Below are 26618 nucleotides of genomic sequence, written 5' to 3'. Positions count from 1 at the left end.
ACCCCTAAGCAGTAATCTACTAATTCTCCAGCTAGTCTGGCATTATATCACTTCTGTTAACAGGCGAGAGTTTACTCACACATGAGAAAGTTTTCTTTTCAGCTTAGCCTGCTTACAGCAACTTCACCAATTCCATCATCCACAAAGGAAAGGGGAAAATAAGGCAATTAACCTCCTAGGACAATCTCTGTTCATGTTCTTGGACAACAAAAGAAACCCAGAAGCCATATCATCAAGTACAGTCAATGCCAAGAAAGCCTCAAGGATAATAGATGACAATCAGAAGAAAAATCTAACAATACGGATTTTCAGCTGTGACCAACTACTTCAACTGATTCAATTATGCAGAAACGGTGGGATGTAAAAAATTAAGAGCTGGTTAAACAGAACTTGATTAAGCACAGTTATAACAACCAGCAATCACCTGAAAGACAGACAAACCACAGAGGAAGAAAAATTATTATTTAGTGTAATAGGACCAGGCAAACATAAGAACGAGAGCCTGAAATTCAGACTAAATGCCAATAAAAACTTCTCCTTTACCCTGGGAAAAGAAAGATTGGAAGTCTGGTCTCTTAAGGCATTTAGAACTAGACTAGAAAAACAGCAGTAAAAACAAAGTGGGGGGTAATAATTCACATTGACAAAAGAATGAATATGATGGTGCCCACCTGTGGGTATGGCTTACTATTCACCTTAACTGCTCAGCTACTTCTCCTGATGCAGCACTGAACAAACACAGCAAATGCCTAAAGCTGCTCAACATCTGCTTCCTTGTTGGCCTAACAAAAATGGAAATACTTCTTCAGAGCTGGCTTTATTGTTAAAAGCCCTCATTAGGGCATGCCACAATACATTACTATGTTTTTTACAGGGCTTGTGGTGGGCGTATGCATGCCTCACTACCTTCAGCCAGCAACTGTGGTGGTAATCCTTCCTTAAGCCTTTCATTTTAATGCTCTTCTAGATGTAAATCTCCATTTTCTTTAGACCTGCTATAATAGAAAGGGCAAAAAGAAAGAAACACAAGTCTGACTGATGCATGTTAAATTTTATGGAATAAGCATACACAGGAAAATATTGTGATTTCTGCAGGTTTTTTCTGCCCTAGGAGCATTATATGAAATTATAACTACCTACTGCTGACAGTGGTGTTTGCCCTAAAAATCCATACATAAATACAGGTCTACTCATTTTACGTGGCCACCCATTACCTCTCATCCCTAAAGGCTTTCTGCTTTACTTTACTAAGAGTGGAAAATTCTTCTTCAACATCCATTAATAAGTATTTTCAGTATGGTTAAAACAAACAAACAAAAAATAAAACACCCCAGATCACATAAACACACGCTCCAGGAAAATTTATTAGAATGAAAGTTCAAGGCAGAACCACCTCACACAAACAGTATTTTGCTGCACTGATTTCTTTATATGAAAACTTGGCATTGAGCTTACATTCCACTGCCTGTCCCCCGGACCCTGACACTGGGAGAGGAAAGAGGCCAAGAGAGAGTAACACGTGAAGGCAGAGATGTTTGCTCCCTTGTCTCACATGGAAGAGGGCAGGCTGGTTTAAGAGTTCCTTCCAATTTCCCCTCCTTTTGCAATTCCAGCTCAGGGATTTATTTGTGCACTGAATGATGTATATGGGGACTTATATGCATATGTTAATAGATCCAAAGAAACAAAAGCACGGAGTTACGTTTCCAAGAAGTATTAGCCTAACAAACTAGGCACGGACTCTCACACAGCTGGCACGCATCAGCAGCCAAACTCTACACTTGGTTACATTCATATAACCCCACCCAAATCAGCCTAACTGTGAAACTGGCCCATTGGAATAAACTTGCACTGCATAAGCCTTGAGCTGTAAGAGCTGGCCAGAATATCTGTACATGAGCAAACACTACCATATCTACATTTTAGGATCAGTTCTGTGTTGAATACTCCTCAAAACAGCCATTATGCTAGGACTCTGACAGATTATTCATGTAACACTACAGAAGTAGATCTACATGGCAAAGTGCAAATACAGCAAACTTCATTTGCCTGTGCTCCAAGCAAATGCAAGGCCATGTGCGTGAGTGAACGATACAGTCAGTGAAGTACTGAGTCCCTGCCAATGGTACGGGGTCTGTACTGGTATAACCTGCTTATTAGCCCTGTGCTGAGCAGTCACAGCTTCTGCTCAGCTACGTCTATCCGCTTAGGTGCTGGCACATTAGTTGTATCTCTGTACAGCACGATAGACACAAATCCCACATATCCCAGAGACACTCTGCTCTGAGATTCTCAATTTCTAACCCTGTTTCCAGGGACAAAAACCTGGCACGGGGGGCAGGGAGGAGGAAAAGCCAAATTTCTAGTAGAACTTTGGAGCCAGCTTCCTCACTAAATATCATTCTGGCTTCACTATAATGCCTCCCACCACAAGAGTCTGGCTGCAAATAATACTGTCTCTCGAAAGCCCAAGAGCTTTACCCAGGATTTTTCCAATTGTATCTGTCATTCTGGATGACTGGTGAAATTGCTTGAACCCTCGAGATACTGCAGTGCTGCTAGAAAAGTCAGGGCACTGGCTGAACTCAACAGGGAGGTGAATAGAGTTGGATAAAATTTACAGAGGAACTCGACCACAGACACACATCAGCATCCGCTGTCTGAAGTGTGGGATACGTGCTGTACTAATTTTACCTATCTTCACTTCCCATTTGAGACAGCTTTCGGTAACAGCAGAACCCAGAGCTGACAAACATCCCACATCCCAACAGCTCAGGCTCCCATTTATCTGAGCACCCAAAGAGGCTGCGGCGATGCCTAGGCAGGTAGTGCATTTCATATTCCAGGTTGGCAGTGTTCTTCCATTTTAGATAAAACACAGATGTATTTTAAACGCTCTCTCCCCAGTTCTACAAATAACTCTATTTGGAAAAAAGATAACTATTCTCCTTCATTTGTTGTTACCTCAGTTTTAAGAAAAAAAGTATAAAAGACACAAAAATCAGCCAAAAAATCCAAAAGGGCGTTTTCAGAATACAGCAACAACAAAATACACTTAGTGTTTTTTTTCACTCACCTTAGTTTTTACTACAGCTATTCAAGTAAATCCTTTCTCAATGGCTTATTGATTGCAAGTTTGATTATTCTCTTGAATTCTAACATCCATAGACTCGATTTTGTAATATCAATGGGAATACATAAAAGCCACACGCTCTGCAGGATAAATGAATTAGTATGGTACTGTTATCTATTTACCAGCCACCGGCTGCACTCACACACACTTGCACTGCAGGTGGCCAGCAGCATTTAAAGCAGAAGAAAGCTTCGTTTCTCTACTTGTAATCATACTTCACAATCTAAACCACACATATTTAAATAATCTTTCAAAGAATGTTACAGAGAAGAGAAAAAAACCCCTGCTGGATAATTACACCTATGTCTGTGTTTAATATGAAAACACAACTTTCATAACATTAAGAGACATTTCCTGCCAGCACTGGTGGCACCCTGGAGCTCAGGCTTCTGCAGCCCACCAGTTGCTGTGGGTGGCACTCTCACACCATCTCCCACTGTCTTTGGGGCTTTGTCCCCAAAGAACAACCACAAAAGCGCTGTTTCAACCATGGCTTATGTATCGCAAACACATTCATCACCCATTTTAAGGAAAGAGCTGCAGCAAAGATAGCTATCAGCACATGGCCGCCTCCATTCCTAAGTGAGCAATCTGTATTTCTGTCCTCATCAAATACAACTGCTCAGCCCACTGGCCTGTCAGCTCAGGTGGTCCATGAGTTATCTCACTTTCAAGTTTACTCAAACCCATCATGGGCAGCATTGCACATTGCTAAAAGCCCCATAAGGTATACATTCAAGAGCAAAAACATTTTTGTGATAATGAAAAATAAGAGATTGAGTCATCATCAGTGTGGTAATGAAAAATAAGGCTATGGGCTTTTGCAACTGGAGTTAACCGGTAGAAGTTCCCGATTCCATCAGACACCAGTTTGGCAACTGGTAACTTAGGTGGCTTTCTGCTAGTTGGCTTACTGGGTTTTTTCCCTGAAGGCTAGCATGAGCATAGGAACCCCAGAAAGTGGTCTGTAACTGTCCCTTTCCAGGGAAGATTATAAAGTCGTCAGCTTCTTTGAATGAGCTTACATTTGAAAAAAGGGTGAGTTTTTCACTTTATTGATGCACTCTTCCACACAGGATTTTTTCAAACCTACATCAAACAAGGAAAAACAAATGCTGAGAGGGCAGATTTAGGACAATTTATCAAGGTCTGGGAAATAGCTTCCAGATGGATAGAGCTGTTTGGTGCTGGCTGGTGAGAAGGAAGCAAGGTATTGTTATTGAATTAGCATGAATCTCTGGTGGAGAACTGCATGGTAGATAGAGTGCTCCTTTCATATGGTTTGCATTTGGACCTGTCATGTTTCATTTTTATTCAAAAACCTGTGGTAAAGACACACAGTTCTTTTGGCTTATTAAATTTCCACCAATTCTCCCTGTACTGTTATCCAGTCAGTATTTTTTAAACTCTGCTCTAAGTGCCATGCCTGGGTCTGTTTGCTCTTTGCCATGCTTGGATGACATCTTGGTGCTTACAAGCTCACAAGTGGTTTTAGGTTTTGCCTTCACACACTGAATGTTACCTGAGAAAAGTGTGTGAGAGGAGAAAAGCTGGATGCTCTGTGAGATGTTTAAACTGAGTCATTTCAAGAGTTTATCAAAACCTTTCTAAGCAAAACAGTGCATAATGAGGTCTAATGCACACTAGAAAGTGATTGCTAATATAACTAGAGGATTATTCTTGATTATTTTCTTGTTAATAAATCCTCCCTTTGTAAACATGTCTTCTAGCCATATAAATACATGTATACTAGTCCATTTGCTAATATAGAAATAATGTAAAAAACAGCCAACCCAACAAGCAAAAACCTAAGGGCAAAAAAAGACATGCTCATAATGAACAAATTTCTGCTTTGAATAACCTTGATACCTGTTCCATGATACATGCCTGATACAGTAAGGCATATACAAAGATTTATGTATTCTCCTGCTAGTTTTGAAAGTGTTTACTTTTCAAGTTATCCTAACAGTCACCTAGTTCCTTCTGAAGAATTCAACCTAGTTTACGTTAAACATCAAATTAAAATGACCGTTCTTCTATTAACCTGAGGAAATAAACAGCCACAGTTTCCCGCATTGCGAAGACAAATCAATTGTTACCAAGTAGTTAGTTTCGGTTAAATGAATTTTTGACAATGTGGTCCTAGAAAAGCTGCTGGTTGATATGCTAATGGGTAGAAGGATTTTTAATGAGAGGAAATTTCCAATGTTTTTTCAATTATTTAGGAGAATTGTTATTACACTTGAGTACTAGGTGTGGGGGCACTGTGGTGAAATAGAAGAAATGAGCTTTACATCCTCCCTTTTCCAATGTTTCAGGGATCTACCACCATTACTCTGTTACCACCTGGGATGTATCCTAGGCAAACAGAGAAGGGAAATGGTGACATCAGAACCAACTAATTCCTAAATCTTGCCTGAAATGTAAGACATGGATACTTGTACTTACTTCCCACACGTATGTCTGGTTTTGCCCTTCATTTTTTTTCCCTGAAGTTCTTATTACTCTGTGTTTTATGAGCATCTGCTTCAACTGACCAAGACTCCGTAAGAAATATCCAATGAGGCAAATAAAATCACAGTCTACAGGATGCAACCTACTTCTTTGGCTGTAACATCCGATCCCCCCCAGGCTGTGAACAGATCAGATGCCTTACTTATCACTTATACGTAATCCTTCAGCTACTGACTACTGAGCTAGGATTCCAGTTATATCAACTCTGAAACAAAGTCTTGGTAGCCTTAAGTTCTCGTGATGCAGTGTTAACAATGGGAGTTATATATCACTACTGAAGAAACTGCGTTGCTCAATGACATGATTTGCTGATTTTCAAAGGTGTTATCAAGAGACTGACACTGCATGCTCACAATGCTTGGCGTCTACAGGATTCCACATTTGCAGATCCCTTTATGGACATTAGGGCTCAGAAGGCAGAGACAGCTGAGCTAGTGGTTGTGTCTGATCAGTGGTCACCTTTCTGCTAATCAGTCTGTGTAAGATGTATGTAAACTAGCAGGTATCAACATTCTGTCACTGTGGACTAAACTGGCCCTTAATTCTCATCTGATTTGCCTCCTCTTTGGCCTGGCAGCCTATGAAATGGTTATCACGTTGCTGGCAAAAGAAAAGAAATTAAAAGGAAGATAAAAGCAACTCGCCATTTCATATGGATGTCTACAACAGAGCATCCGAGAATGCCCAAGGTTGGAAGTGACCTCTGGAGATCGTCTAGTCCAACCACCCTGTTCAAAGCAGGGTCAACTACAGCAAGTTGCTCAGGATGATCTGTATAGCCACAGCACAGAGAGAAAGAAATGCCTTTCCCATTGCACAGGATAAGATTTGTCGCAGGGTACAGTTGAAAGGTCACCTACAATCTGCTTGAGTAAGGGATCTTTTGAGCTCAGTTCCCTGTAAAATTGACTTCTCATGGTACAACAATTAAGAAAGCAGAAGGCATGTGGAACGCTTTATTGCTTTTCATGTAGTTCATTTGTAGTCATACCTTGAAGCCAAAATGGCAAGTGCACTGATAAAACTCCACTGGATCATTGTTGCATGTCCCGTTGTTCTTACATGGATTGGAGAGGCAGGGGTTACACTTGGACACAACACTGATATCTACTGGCTCTGGAAAGGTAAAACACAGTGTATTAATAGAGAACTGGATTACAAAATTAATACTTCCCGTACTCACACATACATTTTTCCCTAACGCAGTATTCACCCTGCATTGGCACAAATGCACATGCTGCAGGTGCAACTTTACACAACAGCATGGGATTCTCAGGGATCAGAGAGGATTTAAGTACTTAAATCAAGTGCTAAGCAAGTCTCAATGATGCTTATATTCTCCTGGATATGCAAACATCAGCTCTGAAAAAACATGTTGGGAATCTCCAGAGAGTGGGCTTATATATATATATATATATGGCTTTCAGCAATTTTTCCTTCTCTCAGTGCTGGAAATTCTGCAATAGCAACCCCTAGGGAACTATAACATGACATTTCTGTGGCTGGTAACAAGAATGAAAGTGCAGATGCAACAGCAGAAATAAAAAACATGCATAAGAAAGATTTAGTTAGAGGCTTATGGGAATATTTAGGTGCAAAGTGTTCTACCATCCTTAATTTTAACAGAGTTCAAAACTTATTTTCTTCCTGTTCTGCCCAGAAGAATGATTATCAACATTCAGCGATCTCAGCAAAACGCAACAAAGACAAATATGCAAAGATGTAAATGTATGCAGGTGAATACACAAGGCTGTATTTAAGCCATTTAATAAACCACATTTTTTAACAGAACTTTTACAGAGAAGTAGTGATGTTTGTGGGTGAGCAGGAAAATGAACACAGACTAAAACAATACTAAGTACATTTGGGTTTCCAAGTCAAACAATATTTTATTGTTGAGATTTTACAGAAAGCTGATTTAGACAGTTATATTTACAGTTAAAGAAACGGTGATTTTGAAATGGCTACATGTCGAATATTAGTAAGTTGACAGCTTTTACATGTAAAAAATAAACCCTAACATTTTAAAAGGGCTTAAATTATATCAGGCAGTAAAGACCCCAAAATAATTTTATTTCATTTTTAAGGAAATACATTTTAAAAGAACTTAAAAATGGTCCTGTGCTAATCAGAAGTGAGCTCAGAGCTTCTGTTATTGCATGACAAATGATAAGGAGGAGTAAATTGTGAAGCATCCAAAAGTGAAGGAAAGAAGCTTATACTTGATGCTAGAGAACAGGTGGAGCTCTAGAAGGCTACCAAAACTAGGGATGAATAAATCCCTTCCAGTCAAAGATGTGCTTTGGACTGTCCTGTATGAGATACAAAACCCTTCATTATTAACTTTGAATACTTGCGCAGCACCAACAGGGGGTAAGAACATTACAGAAATGTGTACCAAGGACTCTCAGCTGAAAAGCACCTGCAATGTAAAGGCTATGTCCTGATCCTATACTGATGGTGGTGTTACCAGGGCCGCTGACTGCAGAGTGCAACATGCAATGGTCTGTTAACGGGGCACAGTTGATTGCAGAGTGCAACATGCAATGACGAGGAGAAAGTAGACGAGAAGTAACAAATCCAAAAAATGAAAGAAAAAATTGTTGTCGTCCTCTTCAGTCTTTGTGTTTATGTCTAACTAAATGCCATACATGGAGTTAAGAAGAAATAACTTCTAAATTTCTGGCACTGACAGGGAGTGGAATGTGACACATCTGAGCTACTTTTGTCTTGAAGGTAGAATATATGGAGAATATACGAAGGTAGCTCCTCAGAGACCTCATGAGACAGGCTGCAGTGCTGCTCTTCTACATTTAGAGGTCACTAAGCCAGAATTTGTTCTATTATTTATTTATATCATAATACACATGCGTACATTTTCCATTTATTCCTATGGCATAGATCAACGCTAATCAATGTAGGAGCTAATAAGAACAGTGTTAGTTCCTAGCAGTTAAGTAGTTCATCAGTTTGCCCTTGTGGATTTGATTTATAAATTCAGATAGCAAAATGCCCTCAGCCCAGGACATTCCTTTCCTCTACTGCATAACTAGGAGGGCAATTTAATAAAAAGCAGAGCTGAGTTTGCATGACTTGCACATTACATACTTTTATTTTCTTGGCTCTGCTGAGACATAACCTTCTGCTCAGTCACAGGCTAAACCCATAATTTTAACAAGAATAAGTTTAACTCTACTTTTTTTAAAATGTAAAAGTTGCTGGAGGTCACAGAGGACATCTATGCACTACCTTTATACAAGCATCTCAAAATACCAAGCTCAGCATGGGCTGACTTCTGCAGCAATAACTCAGGGTTTTAGGGGGACAGAGGGTTCAGCCCACCCTGAGCCCCGTGCTAGCAGTACTTGAGCTAGGACTGAATCTACGCAGGCAAGAAATACAGACATAACCTTGGACGCTGCGTCATCCCACTCTCGTTCTTCTGCTGACAGGCACATGTCACAGCTACAGCTTAGCGATGAGAAGGTGATGCCGCTGCAGGACAAACCAAAGCCACACCGTACCCTGCCACAGGCCATGCACATGGCTCCAGCCCAAGGGTAAACCTGCACTTGACCTTGTAATAAATCCTGTTGCTCTACCATAAAAGAGCATCATCGATGTCCAGACAGAATAGCACGAGGCATTGGATCTCAAACATGCACATGGAAAATGGGTTCAGTTAGACTACCAAATCATGCATTCTTTTTCAAAACATATGTACTGTGATGAGAAAGGTGAAGTCTTCTAGGGCCTGGAGCTTCTTGGAGTATACTGCCACTCATCCAAACCATCCACAGTTTCTGCTTGTCCAAAGACCACCTCCGAATCAACACTTTTTTTCTCCTTTTCTATTCAGATAAAGTAAGCCATGGAGACAGTTGGGATAGCAGAAAGCCCATCAGCTTTCTAGTGGACCAAACTAGTATTTACATAAAAACCATACACCTGTTTTTAATGGTCTGGATCAGAGGTTTACTTGTCTCTTGCCTAAGAGTTGCTTGCTTAGTTTTGAGAGACAGTCAGTGTAACTATTGATATATCACAGTATCAGAATGAAGGCATCATCTAGCTTCTCTTTCTGGATTAATTTTCAGACCCTGTTTAATATGTAAATACAATAATTTATTTTCTTTGTTTCACCATATGTGAACAAGTACATTATTTGATATTTAGGGTATATTTGTACTTCGCACTTAAGAGACTATTCTAAAGTCTGTAGTTCTGATAATTATAGTCAGAGTTCTGATAGTTTTGAGACTGACATTTCGAAGTAATTAAATTATAAGGTTACAGTTATTAAAATACATTTGAAAGGACATAAAAATCAGCTCAGGCTTGGGAACCTGTTTTCTAAACCCACCTCAACACCATCATTTGTTTGTTCAGCAGTTTAATCCCAGCCTCTATAAAATCATGCTGTCAAGCAGTACCGTAAATGTGCATGGCACTCTGCGAGACACAAAAACAGGCTTTATGCCCTTATTTCCATTTCTAAGAGAGGCTACTGACCCATCTTTTCCACTACAAATATAGCTCCATCTTCACGTACTTACTGGTAACCTAAGCGAACCTCCAAAACCTTTTTTACAATAAGAACATACAAGTATATCCTAATCTACTGTCAGTAATAAGCTACTTTATCCACAAACAAGTGTTCCCCTTGTCATTTGTGTAACTGCTTTCTAATGCAGCATACTCCTATCACTGACTAGCCCTAATCGTTAATAGCTGCACCTCAACCCTCCCCTGAATGAAGGTACACTGTATTCAGACAAGAACCGTTTTCCATAATCGACAGTTCTGATACAGACCTGATGAGGACTGTTTGCAGATCTTCAAATGAAAATGTACTTTTGATAAATATTTGCTTTCCAGAGAATTCTGTTTCTCAGTTTTCAAGTAAATGTACATAATAACTAGTGCTCTATATTTTTAAAATAACCCTTATTTTACCAGTTTTCTGGGGTAGGTAGAAGGCCAAGCCCAATTTATTTGCTCAAATAAGTTCTACCAACATCCTATATGGTAACTTGCCATTATATAATCTGGTGCAAGCAACAGGAATACTAACTCTTCTGAGGTTTGCTGGTTTTCCTTCCAGTGCTGCAGTTAACTGCACTTTGTGGAAGAACACTTGAAAATGCAACTTGAATATAATGTGATGGTTCAGAAAATGAAAGCCAAAGCCAAACCCAACTCCCCCCCAAACTCACTTTAAAACCGAACAGCTTCCAAGAGTATAAAAATAAAGCGCTGTATATGAGGAAAAACAACAGGACTGAACAGAAAGCCTCCCAGCTTGCTCCTACCTTTGCACTGGAAGTGGTGAGTCGGCGTTGTGAGCAGCAGCCTGTCCACCATGGTGTCAGGCCCGCTGCAGCGGGCTATCCCTGGCTCTTTGTACCCTGCCTTCACCCACTCGGAAAGCCAACGGAGGTTGCAATCACAATACAAAGGGTTGGTACCTAGAGCCCTGGTGGTGTAAAACAATTAACAGCAGTTATTTTGGCTTGCAAGCAAAGATAACATCCCTGATCTCATCGAGGCACATTTTACAGGAATGCTGTACTTCAAAATGTGGGAAAGATCTTCTAAATATTTGGGAGGTCTTTTAGATTTATCTCCTCCAGTATTCCCACTCTCTTTCTTTCTTCCCATCATTAGCTAGGGAGATTGTATAAATACCTAACAACAAATCTCTTTTTCAAACAATTGCACTTGAGCAATGTCGCCAGACATATTGCTTTCATCAAGCTTATCACACAGGTCATTTAAGTCTTTGGCCTTCATGAGCATATTCTGACAGCGAATTGTGTAATTTAGTTTGGGTCTGATGACTCATGTCAATGTCTTCTCACTAGATCAAACATACACACAGAGGATACCCCTGTTTTCAAAACTGTAACCTGACGTCTGCTAGATTTGTTCATGGCTTTGAAAATACATTTGCTGGTTAACCCATCGCTTGAGTTAGGTCATATGGTTGAAGTAGATGCATTCACATAGTGCAATTATAATTCACAGAACTTTTTCATTATTCATGGAGAGCTATCCAAAAGAAAACAAACTTTTTTACCTTAAATTTAGGTCCTTCCTTGACTAATTTATACTATTTTTTCTCTTAAAGAAAGTGTCTTTTCAGGCAATCAGTCAATTACAAACAAAGTCCAGGCTTCAGAAAAGTCAGTTTAAAAGCAATTAATTTTAGAGAGTGTGAAGAAATTGGAAGTCTGAATTTATTTTGCTGAAAGTAAATGTAAGGCTTTTGTTGTACAACACCTGAATTGCCACGGGAAGAAAATTAACTAAATAAAGATTAGCATCGGGAAGACATACTAAAGAAACCAATAATTCAGATTGGGTTTTAGACTTTACTATTTCTGCATATGTTATAAACTATTTTTAAGATGGTATTTTAAACCCAAGCTTCTTTCAAATAAAAACATATCAGACAGGATATTAAGATAGAAACCTCAGTAAATTTGTTGATACATTTCTATTGGAGTGACTAATGAACCCACTGTGCCCTAGTCAGATTCATAATGAGAGTTCATAGGTTCAAACCCTGTCTAGGGCTCATTCATCAAAATTAAATGTGTACTGCAGCACAGTATTAAAAAATATCCATCCATTCCTTCTGTAAATCCATTGCTCACATGGAAAAAAACTACTGGGTTGACTTTTTGACCCTGTAACTGTGATCAACTGGCTCACTTGTCCAAGGTCAAACGAAATGCAGCAGTGAAAGTTGGACCGAGAAATTAACTTTAGCATTGAGCAATTGCAATATATAAAATGGGAGTGGGAGGACAACGGAAAGCTAGTTACCATGTTAATTAATCTTTATAAACCACATTAGACATAAAGCTGCTCTATAGACACTAGAAATGATTACCAACAACGTTGTTGTACAATTGCAGAAATTATCACATGTATCTTTCTGTTCTTTTGTTTGTGGTTTTAGCTGGGTTTTTTTTCTTCGTTTCTAAGAACTATAGTGAATTCTTGTATTTTCATTCATGAGTTCTAACATTGTCTTTCTATTTCTTTGCCTGTATAGCAAAATATTTCCAGAAGGTAAAAATATCTAGTGTTGTAATGAAATACCACCAGCAGCATTTTTGAAATGTTGTGCAGATATTTCTGTTCAGACACTTTTTTTTGAGGCACCTTAGAATACAGTCAATTAAAATTACTCCAGCCATGATAATGTAGTGAAACAGAGGAGGGGACAGCTTATTTTTATAGGTAACTAACATAAATTTGAGTAAAGATGAGGTGATTCACCAGGATTAGGAATCTGAGCTGTTTATTGGAAATATGTCTGACGGAAATACCTGCCGTACACAGCATCCATCACCAAGGGTTTCTTTGTGGAGTCCCTGGAGTGCCAAGGGGTCAGTTTGTGGGCAGTATTTGGGAAATGGAATCAGTTACAGAGTTGTGCGTCAGTGAACAGTAAGGACAGCAAATGCAGGAACCGACCTAACTGCGAAGGTCTCAGTTCTACCCTAATGGATTTTGGGTTCTTTCTAAGTATTAATACATGTGATCCTTCGGTAGTGCTGTAACATTTCTGTCATTGGCCTGGACTAAACAATTTAGTAGAGTCATGGCTTAAATAGACGATTATATGATTCAAGTAAAGTAATAAACAGTAAAGAAAACCTGTGTGTGTATACCATACACAAACCTTCCTCTGTCTTTAGTGAGGTATATTAGCTACATAGTTTGTTATAACAGCTACATTACAACAATATGTTTACAATGTAAAGGAAATTTGGTGAACATTTTCTTGTAGGCTTTAAACAGCTATGCAAAAAGTTCCTAAATCTCAGTTTTATTCTTCCAATTACAGACCAACTTAAAGCTATTACAAAAGACTAACTAAAATCAATAGTTTTGTCTATGCTACACAAACATATCTTTGCAATTCTAAAGGTTAATTTTATACACACACACACACACCCCCTGCCAGACTGATGCAGAAGGCCCAGGCTGAACATCTTGCTCAGCACCTTGGTAGGCAGCTTTCTCCAGCCATAATACCTATCCTACCCTTAGTCACACAGGTTGTAAATTTAACATAAAATTTGGTTCTCCCATGCATTCTAACCTTGATGAGTAGCAACCCCTTGTATCATTTTTCAAACTTATTCCAAGTGCATGCTTTCTCCTTGAAGATCTATATATCAGGAAGAGCTCAAAATGAATTTATTTTAAATTATGTATGACTTCGTTTGAATAAGCACATCTTTTTCTGGCATGCGAAGAGCAAAATCATTGTGGTTGCTAAAAGTTTCAGAGTCCTCTTTAAGAAATTGGAGAGCACAACAGCACTGTAAAATTCAATTGTTCAACTGTGCAAATTACACCCCAGACAGGTCTTATTTATTTTATGGATCCTATTTATTACTGTTCATTTGAGCTTTGTGTATTTTACATTTCTGGCAGCACATACATCTAAACAGATATACTGCAGTAACTGTATTGGGCCAAAGGGGTTTTTATCACTCCCTAAGGTGAACAGTTTACCCAGAAAAATTGTATCTGCACTTCATTTAAAGTAAACCCCGAGGAAAATCCAAACAAATGGGGCATGATATGTTTGTCTCTTGAGTTCTAAAAATACCCTCAGAAGCTAGATTCCCATAATGGGAGGTGTCACTGCACTTCCAAAAGGAGGTACAGGGCTTCAGCTCAGACTTTCATTCCAAAAAACCACACCAAATAACTTGACTATACTGGGAACATGAAGAAGACATACATTTTGTGCAAAACGAATATTTTCTCTGACTTAGATACCAAGGTGTAAGCTTGAAAGAGAGGTTATTTCTCAGCTGAAGGTGAAATTGCCTAAGTTGTTCACATATGATTTCTGTCCCTACCAATCTGAGATATCTTTATTTTTTATTGTCCAGAGAGAAACTGAGACAGAAAGCTGTTACACAGAAATAAACAGTCCAAGGACATATTTGCTATCCAGAAAATATGTAAATATGAACTGAACTTTGTGTTCAATTAAGTGTTCTGGAGGGCACATTTAAGGTTGCAAAGAGAGAAATAGATATATAAAACCTATGTTCAATGCACACATAATTGTATATCTTGACACCTGTATACATCAACATCAACTCACATGCATGAGGGCAGCATCAGAGCCAAAAATATTTGTGTCAGCTTGTGAAACTAGTCACTTCAGAAAATGACCAAGACCAACCCTCTGATTACTTGAGGACAGTAATCAAGAAACATGCTACACAAAATTACTTTTCCTCTACGCCTACTGTCTAATAATGTGAAGCACCACACATTATCTCAGTGAAAAAACATTTTCTGTTCACTTTTTTGGCACTGCCTTGGTTTCGGCTGGGACAGAGTTAATTTTTTTCCTAGTAGCTGGTATAGTACTGCATTTTGGATTCAGCATAAGAATGTTGATAACACACTGATGTTTTCAGTTGACGCTAAGCAGTATTTATACCAAGTCAAGGATTTCTCAGCTTCTCATGCCCAGCCAGCAAGAAGGCTGGAGGGGCACAAGAAGTTGGGAGGGGACACAGCCGGGACAGCTGACCCAAACTGGCCAAAGGGGTATTCCAGACCATGGGATGTCATGCCCAGTATATAAACTGGGGGGAAAGCTGGCAGTGGACCACTGGTCAGGAACTGACGGCATCGGTTGGCAAGTGGTGAGGAATTGCATTGTGCATCACTTGTTTTATATATTCTAATTCTTTTGTTATTATCATTTTTTTAATTATTATTATTACCACCATTATTATTATTTTCTTCCTTTTCTGACCTATTAAATTGCCTTTATCTCAACCCACAAGTTGTTTGGTTTTTTTTCCGATTCTCTCCCCCATCCTACTGGGTGGAGGGAGTGATTGAGCGGCTGTGTGGTGCTTAGTCGCAGGCTGGGGTTAAACTACAACAAGCACCAATTGTTACACTTCAGGTTTATTTTGTAACATTTGAAGCTATTTGTCTTCACAGTTCTTTCATCAACTGAACCGCTTTTAAAAATATCCTGGACATCCAGCAATACAATAGTAATTTCTGGAAAAATCTGAAACGTCTAATAATTTTTGCAAATTATGGAATGAAGTATTAGTGCGGTGAAATGACCAATTCCCATATGATTAAATAGATATCTCTGAAGTACTGATTCATCAACTAGTTCATATAGTGACAACATTTCAGTATGCAAAACATATGACATTTATTAAGCAAAGAATTCACATTTGCTTAATATTTGCTCTTTGTGGGAGGTTTCCTGTCTCACCCTAGACCATGACACACTCTGCATTTCAAATAGACAATGCTGAAAGAAAGCCTTAAAGACAAACTCCACAGAAGAGGAAACTGTCACGTTTGCTCATTTGGTTTCCCTTAAGAAAATATTTTGGTAACTAATAACAACAGGTTCTAGTATCTTTTTATTTCCTTTGAACAGATGCACTATGAATATCCAGAGTAGAATATGGAAAGTGGTCAGGAAAAACAGAAAAGCTATACAATCTTAAATTTGTAGTAATATGTACTGTTTTATAAATCTGAAACCATCAAACAAACAGATGAACCCAGACAGAAGTACTTACAGATGGGACAGGGATACCAGGTCATTGAAAGAACCTTCAGGAACACTGGAAATATCGTTTCCATGGAGTGTCCTAGAAGAGGGGAGAAGCAGGAAGGTATCAAACCAGTATTTTATCTGCTCCCTACAGGTGAAGGAACTGGTGCTTAAGAAGGATATTTAATTTTGTTTCTTTGAAAGGTGCTTTAAGCTTCACAACTCATGAGCTTCCATGCTTTATTACTTCTATTTCTAGATGTTGGCATTTAAAGTAATGATACAATTGGATCTGTTGGTGACCAATGTTCTAAATTAAAAAGGTGACATACTATTTATGCTATTAAAAGGGTATTGATGACAAGCAGACCCTCACATACAGACTTGTATTCTTTTATAGAATCCCATTAGCTGGAAACACAGGAAAAACAGAACGGGGAAAATAGGAACTGTGAAAGTTAAATTAAATATTGACTTCAGAGAGATCCTAGGAGAGAACAAGGGCCCATAAGGGCAAATATAGCTGCACTTTCACATTCTAGTTTTGCATTCTTACAGTAGGAAATACCTCTTTGTGCAGTATTTTTAAAATCTGTTTGATAAATACATTTATGCTACCAAGGAAAATACTTGAAATTAGTTGTTTTAGGCCATTATTCGCCCTGCGCAAAGAAACTAACATTTTTCTAGCAGGCTTTTCAGGATCCTTTTGAAAGGGTTCTCCACAGTTTCCAAGACAATTTAAGCAGCCACTTTATCTCTTTTCTAAGAAATACATTTATGTGTGTGTTACACAGGCAAGCATAAATGGAAAGATTTTTCTTGCAGCTTGTAGAGCACAATACTTGCATTCAAAATAGCAGTCACAAGAGTAAAAATCATTATTTGTGATCACTTGTGGTTTTCATTGCAATTACAACTGAAGGCCCTGCTACGAAGTAGGGCACTGCCACTAGAGGTTGTGACAGACAAATAGAGAGGCAGAGCACTTCTTGCAGCATCAAGGCTATGATCAGACAGGAAAACATCCAGCAACAAATGAGTGTGCGGGAGGGCACAGGATGCTGGGGGTGACAATTGCATAAAAACTATCCAGAAAATGCACCAGAGTAGATACACAATCATGTAAGTTTTTTTTTATAAATAAAATCAGCTACTCAGCTGCTGCATCCTCTGCCTCACTAGATAATTATCTGGCAAAAAATAGCATAGAGAAAAATATTTATAGTTTATTCTAACTTTTCTAGTTTGCATGTCACTGAATATGAGTTTACTCCTTCACATAGTAACAGACAGTAAGAACTCGTAAGGAGCCAATAGGACTCGATTCTGCTGGATCTCGCTAGATGTTTCTTAAACAGAAGTCGGTAGAAAACTTGCAAAGGAGAAAGACATCAATATTTTTAAATTATATTTTCTTTTGCAGTTCTCCCCTGAGCTGGTTCAGTTATAACAAACTGCTGTATTCTTTATGTCCTCTTTCCCAGGTCCAGAAATTACTGTCAGTGCTCCAGACATGGCAAAGGAAGGTGGAAACCAGAAACCTGCTGTGTCAGTTTTGTAGCAGCTCTTTCCCTCGAGTCATTTATTTTCTAATTTACCTTGTGATTTGCGGAACACAGCAATCATATCTTATTTTTTATTCTGTGACTGTACAGATTCTTGAAATGATGCACACTGAGTTTATTTAGAACAAACCAAACATGTGGGCCCATGGAAATACACAATAGCCTCAGATGAAACAAATGCATCTCTTTTTGCATCCTTCCTTCCCTAATACTGCTATAAGCTTCACCAGGATCTACATGGTGCCTCATAACTCTTATGAATTCCACCTTTACACAGTGCCTTACACCAGGAAGGAAAGTCAAAGTTGTGAGGGGAAGATACACCTTGTTCTCTCTCCTGTGAGGCTGGGCCCTACCATGGGGCTGTGAACTATGTGAGCATAAGCAATGTTACCATGATCACGTTTCACAGCTGCTCCTTGCAGCTGCAGTTTCAGTCTTATTGTACTGCAAAGTTTTTCTACAGAGCGCGAAACCACAAAAACTAGAGCAGAGTTATCCTGCTGTCCTCTCTCTCCAGTTCTTGATGCCAGTACACCAAAACCTTCCCCTTCAAACATACTGATTCTGAAATTTTCTTTGAAGCATACCTAGGTTTTGCCTATGAATAATAATACTTGGCATATATAAGGATGGATCTCCAAGCAATTAATCCGAACAGGAACAGAAAGGATATGAGCTCCCACACAGTAACTCCAGATAAAGCACACTCTCTAATTCTATACAGAATGACCAACTCACTGAGACATACCCCACAGTTATTAAATAAGGAGTATTTTTGTTGGTATGCGGATGCAAGGTTGGGCCTGGTCAACAACTTGTCATCAAAATGTTCCCTCCTTCAACAAAATGAGCATATTTAAATAAGCAGCCACTCATAATGAGCTTATAGTCTTTAAATCACTTAAAGATGTGCAAGACAATTCTCTCTGAACAGAAAACAGAACTTATATTTATCTACATGTCATATCATATGTGTTTATTCCGTGAAGGGGTGTGGAAACTTCTTCCAAGGGAAGCTGAAGAATGACAAAGCCATTTATCTGTAAGAAGGTAAACCCATCAAAAATATAAAAACATTTGCAATGAATGGCTTGACTACATATCTCAAACATTGAGGTACATTTCATGGATGCTGTATTGGTTTTGTTTGGCAAGGTTTTGGTAGCGGGGGGGGGTGTTACAGGGGTGGCTTCTGTAAGAAGCTGCTGGAAGCTTCCCCTGTGTTCAAGAGAGAGCGAGCCATACCAGCCGGCTCTAAGACGGACCCGCCACTGGCCAAGGCCGAGCCAATCAGTGATAGTGGTAACGCCTCTGGGATAACATTTTTAAGAAGGAAAAAAAGTTGGGACGGAGAGAAACTGCCGCCGGAGTGAGGAGTGAGAACATGTAAGAGAAACAAGCCTGCGGACACCAAGGTCAGTGAAGAAGGAGGGGGAGGAGATGCTCCAGGCGCCGGAGCGAAGATTCCCCTGCAGCCCGTGGTGAAGCCCCTGGTGAGGCAGGCTGTCCCCCTGCAGTCCAGGGAGGTCCACGGTGGAGCAGATCTCCACCTGTAGCCCGTGGAGGACCCCACGCCGGAGCAGGTGGGTTCCCGAAGGAGGCTGTGACCCCGTGGGAACCCCGCGCTGCAGCAGGCTCCTGGCAGGACCTGCGGATCTGTGGAGAGAGGAGCCCACGGAGCAGGTTTTCTGGCAGGACTTTTGACCCCGTGGGGTACCCGCGCTGGAGCAGTGTGCTCCTGAAGGACTGCACACCGTGGAATGGACCCATGCTGGAGCAGTTCGTGAAGAACTGCAGCCCGTGGGAATGGCCCACGTTGGAGGAGTTGGTGGAGGACTGTCTCCCGTGGGTGGGACCCCACGCTGGAGCAGGGGAAGAGTGTGATCAGCCCTCGTCCTGAGGAGGTGAAGCGGCAGAAAATAACATGTGATGACCATAAACCCCATCCCTGTCCCCCTGTGCCGCTGGGGGGGCTTGGTGGTGAAATCCGGGAGGGTAGTTGTGCCCGGGAAGAAGGGAGGGGTGGTGGGAAGGTGTTCTGAGATTTCATTTTATTTCTCATTACCTTGCTCTGATTGATTTGTAATAAATTGAGTTAATTTTGCAAACTGAGTCTGTTTTGCCCGTGACGGTAATAGTGAATGATCTCTCCTGTCCTTATCTCGACCCGCGAGCCTTTTGTTATATTTTCTCTCCCCTATCCAGCTGAGGATGGGGGAGTGATAGAACGGCTTTGGTGGGCACCTGGTGTTCAGCCAGGGTCAACCCATCACAGATGCAAATGCCTGCATTTTAATAAAAAAATCACATCAGCAACATCATCACCCGTGCAGCTAAAATGTAATGATAAATGCTAAAAAACTTGAAACCCACAATAATAGGTAGAGGCAAGAGAATTCAACAGTGCAATAAAATCTGTTTCCTCTTGGATCAACAATAGAAACACATTTTTATACCAAAAAGCCTTCTAAGCAAATGATCAAATATAATCTTAAACATTTAGACAGTTCAAACACACACATTGATGTGTGTGTTCTCCCTCAAACGCACAACTTCTAGGTATCCTCTTGTCTAAATGTTGGTAAACAGCTGGGCTATGAATTTAAGGTGATGAGGATCTCTTCTCAGAGCACAGAGTAACAAAACACTTGAATTCTTGAAACAAAAACTTTCTTTTACATGTAATCTCACTAACTTATTACCTTGTCTTCAGATAAGGAAATGAACTAAACATATCCTTCTGGGTTGGGGGTTTTTTTTGGTTGATTTTTTCTTTTACTAGCTGTTCCCAAGTCTCCTAGCCCATTGTCTCATAACATTAGGTTACTATAGGTACAAAGGGGATGCTTTTTCAGTAAACAATGATCTACCCTGTAATGACAAAATGTGGCTAAAAGCTTGGCTGAGCTAACAGAGCCACATCCCATCAAGGGCAAACACCTACAATGAACTCTGAAGGATGCCAAACCCTGCAGGAACCAACACAACTCAGATGTCAGAGGAAGTGGAAAGCCACAGTGGCATTGCTCAATGCTTGTAACAACAGCGCCTTTTACAGATTTACTGGATAAGTACAAGTAGTCATTCTGTGATACAAAAAAACCCAACAAACCAAAGAAACAAAGCCAAATAATATTTCTGTTAGGCCAAATCAGTGCAGCATCCAACAATGAAAGCATATTACAAAAACTGGTTCCAAGGTTGTGCCTGAAGAGTATTAGTGACAGCTTTACCATCACACATATTACTATGCTTGTGTGAGCTTTGAACTGCAGTAAATATCCATCAGTTTTCATTAAAACAAGAATATATCGTGTTAGTAGAATATTCTGTAGCTCATTTTATAATTTTTTTCATAAATATAACATGGAAAATGGTTTAGTGATCTGAGAGAGTATTTTTATTTCTTAATTAAATCTGGACAAAATGTCAGAAGTTATAACATTGTCACACAATAAAAATAATCTCTAAAATAATCAGTTCAGGCCTACCAGAGAGTTCTAATATTTAGAATTACTTTGTCTCAATCTCAGCTTTTTTACTGTGTTTACATTTAGGTTCTAAAAAGACTAGTTTTGGACAAAAAAAACCCAAATCAAAACCAAAAAACAAACCCACAATTTTTCAATGCAATTGCTTTGGTGCAAAAACCTACCGATATCAACTTTCACTTATTAAAAAAATTCTTAATACTTGATGTTGAAATTTTTCCCCAGCACACTTTGGCTGCCATTATGGATAAGCCATGTGAAGACTGAAGCTTAAAGGCCTGATCGTGTAAACACTGATATATATTCATGCTTCAGTATAAATATGTTGACTCTGCAGTTTTCTCAATTGGTCTTGTGCTGAAAAGTGTAAGAGACAGAGGACAGAACCAGATACCTGTCAAAGATCAACTTCATCATACATCTATAATTTTTCTGATTTTCAAATACATGTTTTCTTTATTTACTATAAAGAGGCAAAAAGTAAAGAAAACATAAGGAATTTGGAAGACAGAGAAGCCTGTATGAGAAGGGTCTGCTACCTTCAAAGGCATGCACAATCAAAGGTAATAAGATCACTACATTCTTTTTATTAAAAAAAAATGTGGAAATTGTTTTGCTGATGTTTTCTCTTTTAAATTCCCCTGAGAATATGGATAATAAATAACTGACAATAACAGATTGCACACTGTCACTCGGAAGCCATTTTCCCTCTGGAGAATTGATTTTTAATAACAACATAGATGACACGTAGCAAAAGTTGTAGCTGATACCAGAGTTTTGTGGGCCATAATAAATCAAATCAATCTGGAGGCTTCCAAATGCATGGAGCAGAGGCAGAGATTCCCATTTAGGCTTCATTTCATTCATGCTGCTCTGTGCAAGACAGGGAGGGCTTCTCTCTTGAAGGAGGAAGATATTTTTTGAATTTGATTAGCAGATCATTTAAAAAAGCCCAAATATATCAGTTATTATTAAAATATTGCTCTTTGTTTCAGTCTATACGTGGCCTGCAAGAACAAAAGTAAAAAGACAAATTGTAGCTGGTGGAAAGAGTGAGGCATCGTATGCTCTCTTACTCCGCACTGTAATTCAGGGTAGAGAGTCCCAAACTAGCTTTAATCAAGCTAGCTCACATATTAGAAGCAGGCCAGAAGACAGCTCCATATGGAATAATTTATTTGGCCATGAAACAGAATATATTTGTCTGTGGCTGAATTTCATGACTCACGTAACAGCTCAAATGTGACCATCTTAGTGCGCTAGAAAACAGAGTCCCAATCCAAATGTAAAACAACAAATCCAAATCACGTATCTTTCTTGGTTTTACTAATGAAAAGTGGGATGCTAAAGCTGTCTCAAGTTAGGAGGTTGAAATCTAGATGTCTATCTATTTTACCACTCAAACCACAGTGAAAGAGCTCAGCCAAACACCATTGCCTTCCACAGTTGCAGTAGTGTCCATGTCGACACCTTAATTACAGAGTCAGTGCACAGCAACCATTGCTCTTTAAATTCACAGAAACTTCTGCATGTGAATGACATCTAACTTTTAAAAAAAAATAGAAAATGCTAATGTGAAGTTTCAAAGCACTCAGGACATATTCTTCAACTACTCTATCTTGGCCTTTTAGTGTTTAAAGCTCGGTCTTCTTCAGCACACTGAATAATCTCATCACAGATAAGCTATTTAATTTATTTGCTTTTAGTTTACTATGCAAGTAATGATAAGCCACTTGTGTTGCTGGACCATGGGGAGAAAGGTGGCTTCTCCACCTTGTCCTGACTGCTGCACATGGGGTCACATGTCCACACAAACAACTGAGCAAACCTAACTCAGGGTTTGTTTCTGATGGGGCAGATGGGGAGTGAGAGACAGTAAATACGAGACTGAAGCAGGAGTCAGTCTAGCAGATGCCTAAGAAAAGCTGGGGGCGCTGCTTGCTGCAAGGAACAGGCCCACAGCCCACACTCTGAGACAATATAAAGAACATGACTTTCAGAAGAGATTGTAAGCAAATTGTTCAATCCAGAAAGCTGCTGAAAGCAGCTACACTGGAAAGAAAGAGTGCAGAAAAGGATCTCCAAAGAAAGAAACCACACATAGACATCTCTTGAGTGTGCCACCAGTCAACATGAGGTGAAATTTCATTCATGACTTAAAGACACTTGAGACAGGCATCTCAGCATTACTGGCACCCAGCCACTGGCTTGACTTACTCATTGTTTTAGTGTGGGGACTTCTAACTTCCCTACAGATTGCATTCTTTTATGTAAAAACTTGCCTGCAGAAATCTAAATTAATAGACAATATTCTAAAAATGCACAAGTTTTCAGTAAAGACACTCTTGCTGAAGCATCCAGTGGAAACTTACACTCTAAAATACGACCAAGTTTTCACAGACAAAGAGAAAAGTCCTTTCCTGTGGGGCACCCAAACATTGTTCAAGTAGAAGAGACAAACAGATTCTATGTTGTCTCTCGGAGGCCTGTTTCATGAGAGTTCTTGTCCCTGAACTATCAGAGGAAAGTCATTCATCCTGCAAATATGTAATTGCTTCTTTTCAAAGTTTAGCATTCACCTGCTCTAGTCATTACCGGACATATTGCACCTAAGTACAAGTACATTGAAGCTAATTGTGTGAAAATATTTATGACTACTGGATCAAGTGAAAGCCATCTGCTCATTAAAAACCTCCCTGCCATCAACAGCATTCTAATCAGCTGCAACTTGGCTGCATCGAAGAAGTGGTACTTACAGCACTCGAAGAGACCTGAGCCCATTGAACGCGTGGACTGGAATGCACCGAAGTCTATTGTAACTCAAGATGCTGGGGGAATGAGAGAAAAGAGTTACAACATTGTATTTTCTTTGATTATTTCACTACTAATTCAACCACAAAGAAGCATGGAAATCCACATGCCTAAGTAACAGGATATACACTAATTGTTCAACGCCTAAGGTGATGTCTGAAAAGCAATTAAAACTGTTATCAAAACTTTGGACTACTTACAGTGTTGATAATTGAGTCATGTTGCTGAAGGTGTAATTGGCCAATACGCTTATGCTGTTGTTGCTCAAATCACTGAAGAAACACACAGAGAAAATATCATTTATATGCATAAATTGTGAAATAAGTCTTTTTTAAAAGATTACATAATATCTGCACAGCAAAGTGCTTGACGCAATTAAGAAGTCACATATTATCAATTGATATATTTTTCTAACCAACTCTGAATAAGCACTAGAAGCAGAGCACATCAGACTCCCTAAAAAGCCTCAGACTCAGAAATATTAAGGCATATCTCCAGCATACAGCATTCAAAAAAAAATAATCAGTGAATACAAGCAAAAGTTTTGAAGGAGGATAAATTAATAAATGATACAAGCATGGGTGAATATTTACTGAACCAACTTGCTTTGCAATGTATTACAGGCATACCATTTCCATATGCTCTTCACATTGACAGCTACTAGAAAAAAAATTACATTTTTCATTTTCAAACAAGTCTTTTAGGCTCAAACAGAACATTCTGTTTTGTTGTTGTTCTCCCTTGAAAAACAAAATTAGAGATGTTTCCAAATAAAACACTCTTTTAAAACAGAGGATTGCAGTTTTCCCTCCATGTTGCTTTTGTCTGAGTTTGTTCTGCCCGTTTGACTTGAGTATCTACACAGCTGATTCCAACAGCATTTGAAAATTTCTGATAAATAGTTCAGCCAAGAAATTTCACTCCTGTGTATTTCAGGCAGCAATTTACTGAACAAAGGCTAGTTGTGTCTCTATCTGTAGGACTGTTCATAGCAGAAACAGCTATGCAAATTTTCATTGCCTTAGCATCATAAATACTGCCTCACCTAGAACAAATTAATGCTGTCTCCTCTGTTAATGACCTTTACAGCTTTGAACAGATAAATCTGCCAAGTGAAACTGTAGCAGCCTGCGTGAGAGTTTAGTCCTCTCGCAGAGCCTGGAAGTGCCTGCAGAGGAAGGGTCTCTGGTGCTCTCAGTCACCTCACTCTTTCTCCGCTCTTTATGAACACTTATTGGCAGCAGTGACCACTGTGATTCTCTCCAAATTCAAATTACAGAAGGTTTTTGGGTCTTGTGTTTTTTTTTTTCCTCCAAATACTAATTATTTATGTTCCACCTACAACATAGTGCAGAAAGAGCCATGTAATTTTCTTGACATTGAAACCACGTGTTTCTTACATCAGTGTCAGGTGTCTGAAAGTGGAGAGCCCCTTTGGCACAGCAGTCAGATGGTTTCCTTCCAGGTAACTGAAAAAAAGTCAGATTTGACAATTACACAAACAGGTTAACAAGAACTCCTGTCACTCAATTTGCACCATGAAAGAAGAAAATAAAAAGTCAGTCACTAAGGAAACTATCTTTGATTCATTGCTTTGAAACTATAACAGTTTCTCCTTTGTAAGTGAATTATCCCACATGCAAAGGATGACAGTAGCTTATTTATTTTTTAAATTTCTTTTTTTAAGACTTGGAAGTGCATAAAGGATCTCTGGCCTACAACAAACAGAAATGACCAGTTGGTTCTTCTGTGACAGCAACTGAAAAAAAGGAGAAAAATTATATAGCTTGTGCCCTGAACTTAAAGTTATCTTTAACAAGTTTCTGTAAGAACTCTGAGTGCTGACTGATCCTGTTAGGAAGGTTTTTATCTTGTGCGTGTAAGTTCCTTGTACAGCCAGAACTGGAAGAGGAGCTGCACTGCCAGGTCTCTGTGTTGCAAAAAGTCTCAGTTATTCTAGTGTCAACACAAACATCCGTGAGTTTGATGCCACATCCTAACCTTTCCTCTTCAAAGTATGCTGGTGCAGGGTGAAAACTTGGTACAAATTGAAGACCAAAGACCAAGTTCTCTTTGAATACAGGCTCCTCCTATAAGCACTAAGTATATTTAATAGAATAGCTTGTGTTTCCAGGATAGAAGTTGTTTGAGACACCACTGAGTGTGTCTCTATTCAGACGCATGCACAGTAGGGCTAAAGCCTTTTGGGATAATCCTATGTCCTCATACAGGCATACAGTACTGGTATTTTGAAGTTTTTCTCCACTGAAGAAACATGAACATTCAGTAACTAAGGGAAAACCCCTGAACAAATACTTTCCAAAAGTTTGCCCAGTTTGCCCAGAAGAGAGCATAGGTACTCAAGACTCCAGAGCTGACCTGTGGTAGCAATGGGATGTGGAGCTTTTCCTGTTTATTACAAAAGAATAGAGACAGAACTGGAGTTCTTTTCCTTAACCTTGGCTTTTGGGTGAAACTGCATCCCTGGAAGATACCAAAGTAATAAGGCTCCAATG

General features: G+C 39.3%; 2 protein-coding genes across 3 annotated transcripts in view; both read right to left on the bottom strand.

Annotated features, from left to right (window-relative positions):
• Positions 1-26618, bottom strand: part of SLIT3 (slit guidance ligand 3) — a 536826-nt gene that overhangs the window by 73171 nt on the left and 437037 nt on the right. For both annotated transcript variants that reach the window (XM_049829395.1, XM_049829396.1), the window contains 6 exons: positions 25503-25571; positions 24303-24374; positions 24048-24119; positions 16255-16326; positions 10960-11123; positions 6639-6763 (listed from right to left, as the gene is read on the bottom strand). In XM_049829395.1, the coding sequence (XP_049685352.1) occupies positions 6639-6763; positions 10960-11123; positions 16255-16326; positions 24048-24119; positions 24303-24374; positions 25503-25571 (574 nt within the window). The remainder of the gene's footprint in view (positions 1-6638; positions 6764-10959; positions 11124-16254; positions 16327-24047; positions 24120-24302; positions 24375-25502; positions 25572-26618) is intronic.
• Positions 1-26618, bottom strand: part of PANK3 (pantothenate kinase 3) — a 307492-nt gene that overhangs the window by 107271 nt on the left and 173603 nt on the right. The window lies entirely within an intron of this gene.

This window comes from Accipiter gentilis, chromosome 26 (genome assembly GCF_929443795.1).
Source record: "Accipiter gentilis chromosome 26, bAccGen1.1, whole genome shotgun sequence".
NCBI lineage: Eukaryota > Metazoa > Chordata > Aves > Accipitriformes > Accipitridae > Astur > Astur gentilis.
The sequence above is the reverse complement of the archived record's forward strand: the minus strand, read 5'-3'. Positions and strand labels throughout refer to the sequence as shown.